Below are 7,617 nucleotides of genomic sequence, written 5' to 3'. Positions count from 1 at the left end.
TGTGCTAAGGCGATATCATCTCATCAGGGAGATTATACAAAGAAATGACGTAATGATAGAGCGAGTTCCCACAAATGACAATATTGCAGATCCACTGACAAAGTCGTTGTCACAACAGAAACATGATCGTCATGTGGATGCTTATGGTATTAGATACGTGAGTGATTGGATCTAGTGCAAGTGGGAGTTTGTAAGTGTTATGCCCTAAATCCAATCGATTTAGGTTGTAAACACTTTTAATATGTTTAATGCATTTAATTTAGGCGAGATCTATTATTTATTTAAATTAATTTCGTGATAAATAATATTAAATAATAGAATCTGAAAATCCAAGTTTAAGTTATTTGTTAATCACAAGGAGTTGTGATTGTGAGATACAAATTACATATAATTGGATTTTGAATAAATCGTGGTCGTAAGTAATAACGAGATACGTATATCGTTAATACAGTTAGACCATCACGTGTGGCATTTCTTATTTGTGAAGTAAGTAGCTGATCTCACGAGCTAAAGTGTGGTGACACTTAAATGAACACGTAGATGTTTTGTTATAGAACAAAATATTGGAGACCCGCTAAGAGATTCCATATAGATAACTATCTGAGTGTCAGTGGTTAATTTCTAACGTTCGGTAATGAAATTGGTCATACAACTTGAGGTCATCATAGTACCTTATATGAGGACAGTCATATTTTGACGGTGTTGGATGTTGCTCTGTCAAGGGCCGCTAATACGACATCGTTCGGGTATGTCAAGAACCATATTAAGGTTGTGAATAATTAATAGAGGATTCGTCACTCTTAGATGGTAAGAGATTGTGATCTGCATTTCGTTCAATTAAGTCAATAACGAAATCCTTGACTAAGGTGTACATATAAGTCGAAAAAGAGTTTTCAACTCATATTGACTTAATAGAAGAATGAAAGATATGATCGATAATCGAGATTGACACACTTTCATATCTCGTAGTTGATCGGATCATATTGACGAAGGGATTATAATTTCATGGTAAACGAACAGTTTTGGTTTTGTCATACCACGTGACATTTCCCGTCACATGTGTTGCCCTGATACTTTACTAGATGTCAATTTGGGATAACGATGTGAATCTGTGATAAATTAAAAGAGTGTTTAATTTATCAGTTTTGATTAGATCAAAATAATATTTCATGTCGTTACGTATCGTGGTCGAGAACCTAATGGGTCGCACACAAAAGAGAATTAATAGATTGTAAATTTCCAATTGATTAATTTAACAATCGTTGGATAAATTAATTAATTGGATTTGTTATTTATATTTTCGAATTAATTAATTGGATTGATTAATTCAGGGACCGAATTTAATTAAATGGATTAATTAAACAATGGATCGGACGGGGTCGAGCCCGTTTGGGTTTATATAAATACATGACTAGGGTTTGAGGTCCATAAGGTTTTCATTATTCTTACTGGCACAAGAGAAAAAACCCTAGCAGTTGCAGTCTATTCTCCGTGTGGATTTCATTGGAGGCTGGACAATTAGACAATTGTGGGAGGTAGATTCAAGCTGCTGGAAAGGAATAACGCGAAGGAGTTTGCAAATTAAAGAAAATGTATATTTCTTATCACAGTTTTTATCTAAATACAAAGCTGAATCCTGAATGAGAATTGGAGTTTGTTAAATTCCGTTATACATATTTAAGTAAATTCCCAACAAATACAAGGTTAGCCAGAGCAACCTTCATTAGTTAATCGTCAAAATTTATTGGCCGACCAAGAAGCGTTTACAAGGCAAATGTTAGGGGTTCCAATAAAGAAAGAGGAGAAAGAAGCATTATTTAACTTCAAAAGAATAGGTCACTTTCATCAGCAAAATTGTAAAGAATTAAAACAAGGTAAATTTAAAGGACAGGCTGAAGGAAGCTACCAGACAATGGGAACTCAACAAAATTGCTATAAGAGAGGTAAAATATATCAACGATCTAATGACTTGTGTTTTGTATGTGGAAACGAGGTCATTATGCTGGAGACTGTTGGTTTAAAAAGGGGCCAGCAGAAGGTAATGTAGCAACCTCCAACGAAGATAAATATACTAATGAAGAAGAATGGGATGCTGAAGCAACCAAAGCAACAATGGAGCAAGCTCGAGAAAAGAAATTAAATTCAAGTTTAAAGGATGAAGCCGCGTTAGTGGTGGTCCTACCTGAACAATTGGCTTATAATGCAAAACATGATTGGATTGATGACTCGAGAGAGTATATCGTGGTTCAGGAAGAGCTTTCTTGGTGGACTCCGTTGAGGAATGAACTACCATACTCGAAAAAGTGTTCGAAGAAATATATTCTTTGGAGACATAGAAGATGGTAGAGCTGCTAGATTTAAAAGAAACTGAAGACAAATCGCAAGAGGAAATTACAGAAGTACAACAAAGCTATGAAGAAACAAAAGATACACAAAGATCAACTGACGAGGTAAAATCAAAGAAGATTAGGCGAAGTCAAAAACAAGAGATTAAGGTACGTACAAATTTACAACGTCAAATAAAAAAGTTGGACAAACGTGGGAAATTAAGTATCAATTATTCTAATTTAGAAATTGATGGAGGGGAAAGTATGGAAATGCCATATACCATATATATTTGAAGCAACAAATGCGTTGAATAAAGTATCAATCACTTCAAAATTCGTCGAGCCAAAATTGAGCATGACGAAAAAAAAATAGTTAAAATGAAAAGTTGATACTGAAGGGGAGAATTAAATAAATCATCACCAGCTTTAAATATCTAGAATTTGCTAGATTTAAGCATGTAAAATATTCTAGAGACTCATTACTCGCTAGAAATGAAGATCACCGCCATTCATGAAAAATTTAGAGAATAGAATTGTGAAGCCAATGGAAGAATTCTCAAGAAAAATGTAAGCTATAAACTACACTGCCATATTTTGCCTATACATATGTGTTGGCTGAATGTATTTGTTGACTTTGAGAATTGGACCTTCCACGTGGCCAACAGATAGCTACTCCAAGTAATCCTCCCTGTGCACAACAACGCACGGTCAAAAGCTCACGGTCAGAATCAGCGGTGGTGGTGGCGGCCGCATACACTCCGACGATCAAGTCAGCGGGGTGATCGGAACAGTGCTCAAGTTATGCAAGAGAGTAGGGAAGAGAATATATATTACTTAGTATGGAGAGCTAAGTTATAAGAGTTTCATTACCTCTTTCTCTTATTAAACCTTGAGTATTTATAGATGTAGAGCTCCGTTGGATGTGTAACGCGTGTATGCATCTGATGGTGTGAAACGTCTGCTCATAGGCTTGAATCAGCCGGGTCTAATGTGGGCGGACAATTAATTCTTCTGAGTTAAGTTGACATAAAGTCGATATATCATATCAACTAGACTCATGGAGACGTTACATCAAGATCCTGACAGATATTTTTCTGATAGTGGCGGCGGAGAGATCTGTTAAGGAAGTGCCTCGGATCCTTAAACACTTCGGCGTTAGGAGAACTTCAGTTATTTCATTGGATCTACTCTTCACCTTACAACGCACCATGTTGAGGTCGTCAGGAATTGGTATCACTTCGAAAATACTTCGGATGTACATGTGTCACTTCGAGGAGTGTTGTGACTGTAGTGCCGAAATAGTTTAGTTAGGGGCGTAACAATATCTATGTGCATGAGGCGAGAAAATTAGGAGTGAGAGGAAGAGAGTGGCGAGCATAGAGAGAGACGGTAAAGTGAGAAGTGGGGAGGGAGGGAGGGAGTGAGTGGGTCTAGTTGTTTTGGTGAGTGCTACCATTCAATTGTATAAAATAATTATGAGAAGTTACCCAATAGTGTAAGTGTCATTTGTATAAATATTCCTCTAAATAAAATAATATTTTTGGGATTTAAATTCATCATCCAACAAATAGAGGCTCCAACACCAAACTAGCACCTGAGGCAGCTTCTCGCGAGCCTAGGCTTGGAGGAAATGGCCTGAAAAGTTAAGCCATCGCCATTGTTAATGGAGGCCAATTTCTACTTGTGGACACCGCCTCTCCGCTGCTCTCGTCGTAACCAAAAAATGTGGCCATTAGAATTTTTTTTTTTTCTTCACAATTTCCTCTTTAAAGGTGGGGGTGTATATCATTGTTGAAGGGGCGCGGGTGGTGCGAGGATGAATGTAGTTGGATATACCTGATTTTTTATAAAAAATTTATTAGTAGCTGATTTTTTAATTTGAAAGTTACTAGTAGGATATGATGTAATTTTCCCATCCGTTTATTGCTTTCTAAGAGACGAAATCCCCCCAATGATCATTGAATTTTGCGAAAAATCCCCTAGGAGGTCACCGAATTACAATACGTCCCTATATGGTCACTGAACTTTTTCGAAATCCCCCAAGAGATCATTGAACTTCAAAAACGTCCTTAAATGGTCGCTGTACTTTACAAAAAGTCCCTGGGAGGTCACTAAACTAGTTATGTATGAGGTCCTAATTTGCAACGTTAAGTAACCTCTCTAGGGGAATTCGACAAAGTTCGGTGACCATTTAGAGACGTTTTGAAGTTTAGTGATCTCTAAGGGGTCTTTCGCAAAGTTCAGTGGCTATTTAGGGACGTATTGAAATTCGGTAACCTCCTAAGAAATTTTCTGCAAAGTTCAGTGACCATTGGGGAGATTTCCTCCTTTCTAAGATGTGTTACTTTAGTCTAACCGAGGCCCACTTAATATTCAATCTTGCCACAATTCTCTACCTGGGATTGGAGATTGGGGATTCGAATTGAGTTGAGTTGAAACGATATGGTTTTGATAAAGCCCTAGCTGAAAGGAAAATTAAATCGAAAGTTGTGGTTTGTCAAAGAGTAATGTTATTTATAGTTGTTTACTGCGCTAGTTGTCTTACATGATAATTTGTTCTACCTCATATATCAAATAACTAAGGAAAAAGTTGTTTGAACAGGGTCACGTCGGCCTTGTTCGAATAGGGGGCTGATGTGGCGTTCCTGGACGGAGCAAAATTAAATAACTAATCGTCACATGTATACGACTGTAATAGTGGATCACTAGAAATAACATTATTCATTATTCAAAAAACTCAAAACTATGAAAATAAGAAACATTCTAATTTTTTATTGATTCTATTAATATTTGTGGTTCTAATAATAATAAAATTGTTCAATTTATAGAGTGCTAAAAGTTTTGACGATTCAATGCACGATTCTATTAATATTTGAGGTTGGATAGTAATATAAAAAAATGTTCACTTTATAGAGTACTAATAGTTTGACGACATTTGAGAGAAGTGTCATTTTATTATAAATCATCAAAAATTATCAAAGCCATAACTTCTATAATGAGAGACATAGTTAAGATAAAAGAATTGTCAAGGCAATATTCGCAAAATTTTAAATGTGGAAGCAAAGATTGAAAGTTATAGGATTTTTCTTTTTTTAAAATCTTGAATTTTAAAAATTTTCCTTTTGACCCCATTATTTAGTATTATAATTTTTAAAATAATATTTTGTACGGGCATTTGACTCTACTGTCTTTCGCAAAATCCGTCCCTGTCTATAACTGTGCAATTGACCGTTTAATCAAATTTCTTGATTTTTTCGATTTACACTTTGAATGCAGAAATAATTTAGACATCATCGAGCTTGCGTTGCTCCGATATGGAAACCTTCCCATTTAGGCGAAAAAATTGATAATTCCAACTTTACAGGATTTCAACACCAGCCATATAAAAATACCAATTTGCCACCGAAAGTATCAAAAATAATTGTTTCTCTCTCCTAACAAACAAGGCTCTAGGTGTTGGCTCAGCGGCTGCGTCGGTGCGTCCTCGTGCCAGCCACTTACTGACGTCACGGTTCCCCGAATCACTTTAATATTTTTATAAATTAATTAAAATTACCTACTCCAGAATTCAATTAGCTCGATTTATTGACCAACTTAATGACAATTTGACGTATATTTTTTCAAAAAAATATAATTAATAAATAATTAAAACTGTAAATCAGCTATAGAATTATTCTATAACACTAATTAATCAAGTTGAATCAGAAATGCACTTTTATTCATTTATTTCATACACATGTGACTCCCCTCACAAATATTCATACAAATAAAATATAATATAAAAAAAAGAAATAAATATTAAACTAAGATTACAACTAAATCAAACAAAGGGACAAATAAATCTCAGCCGTCCAAATGTCACACCTATATCAACATAAGCTTCCACGTTGAAAACCTACATCAACGCCACCGCCACAAGCGTTGCAGCAAAGGCCGTGCTGCCAATCGCCGCCCTGTTGACCCACCCGTCATTTGAACCATCAGATGGCGTCTGATCAGCAGTTGGGCCTGTTGTGGGAGCCCCAGGGCCAGGGGTGGGTGCAGATGGTGCACTTACTCCTGGTGCAGGAGATGGGGTTTCAGTTTCGGTTCCGGGGGCAGGTGATGGAATTGGAGTTGGAGTTGGAGTTTGAACTGGGGCCGGAGCCGGAGACGGAGAAGGAGACGACGGAGCTGGCGTCCCCACCGCGGGTGCTGGTGTCGGGGTGGCGGTGGGTGAGACCCTCGGCGCGCCTGCTGGTGCTTGTGCCATGCATGAGGTGGCCAAGAGTGCCAAGAGAATCAACACCTTAAAACCCGATGAAGAACCCATAGTTTTCTGGAGATTAATTCTGCTGTGGAATGAAAAACGTTTCAAATTGTGAGGAAAAGAAGGCAAGATATAGAAAAGTAGAGAGAGAGAGAGAGAGAAACAGAGTAAACAATAATGATAAGGTTCGTTTAGAGGATTTATATACAAATAAACCGATACATACAACTACGAGTATGTGCGGGATTCAGGGTATGACAGGGTCAACAGCAGGACAAAGAAACTTGTACCTGAATAATTCAGGAATGGGCTGTATCATACTTTGAATTGGTGTCGTGTCCCTGTTTCTAAGAAGCTTTACGAACGGAAAAAAAAAAAATAAGTCTTTAGTCACAGGATGTAAGAATTTATGTTATTTAGCACCCGTTTGAGTCCATTAATTTTTATTACATTATATTTTATTTTTCTCTCTTTTATTTTCAATCTCACAATTTTTTATAAAATAATATTACACATAAATCGAAAAATTTTCCTTCTTTTTCAATCACTCATTTTTCAAAAAACACTATTCCACACATTAATTTTTCCACGTAATAAGAGCCAAACAGAGGCTTAATTAGCCCTTGTTTTGAGTCCCATTTTTGGGGGGAAAAAAAATATATATATATATATATATTTTTTTTCAACAGTATTTTAATTATATAGTCTTCAACAAAATAATATTACATGTAAATTCAAAATTTTTCTTTATTTTTTAACCACACATTTTCTATCAATATACTTTTCAAAAATGCATTTTTCTACCAAAATGGAGCTCAAACGATGGCTTATTATTTTAAGTGTTGTTGAAATTAATGATAAAAATATTGTCCATGTCAGATGCTATCAACAAAATTCTAAACAAAAATGTAACTGCAACAACACTACAGTGTTAGCTCTCGTTTGGCCCCCCATTTTTTGAAATGAAAATAAGTGGAATAATGTTTTTTTTTTTTTAATGAGTGATTGAAAAAGAAGGAAATTTTTTCGATTTATTTGTAA

At 35.9% G+C, this 7,617-nt stretch overlaps 1 protein-coding gene across 1 annotated transcript; it reads right to left on the bottom strand.

Moving 5' to 3' along the window:
- Positions 1-6,014: 6,014 nt before the first annotated feature.
- LOC111409058 (classical arabinogalactan protein 4-like) lies at positions 6,015-6,830 on the bottom strand. The gene has a single exon (XM_023038953.1). The coding sequence runs from the start codon at positions 6,637-6,639 to the stop codon at positions 6,223-6,225; it is 417 nt and encodes a 138-aa protein (XP_022894721.1). The 5' UTR covers positions 6,640-6,830; the 3' UTR covers positions 6,015-6,222.
- Positions 6,831-7,617: the final 787 nt, after the last annotated feature.

The sequence above is a fragment of the Olea europaea genome, chromosome 14 (assembly GCF_002742605.1).
Source record: "Olea europaea var. sylvestris chromosome 14, O_europaea_v1, whole genome shotgun sequence".
Classification (NCBI taxonomy): domain Eukaryota; kingdom Viridiplantae; phylum Streptophyta; class Magnoliopsida; order Lamiales; family Oleaceae; genus Olea; species Olea europaea.
This window is presented reverse-complemented; position numbering and strand designations above follow the sequence as displayed.

Excerpts from the sequence above, each read along its gene's own strand:
- LOC111409058 (XM_023038953.1), bottom strand. The coding sequence starts at position 6,639 with ATGGGTTCTTCATCGGGTTTTAAGGTGTTGATTCTCTTGGCACTCTTG.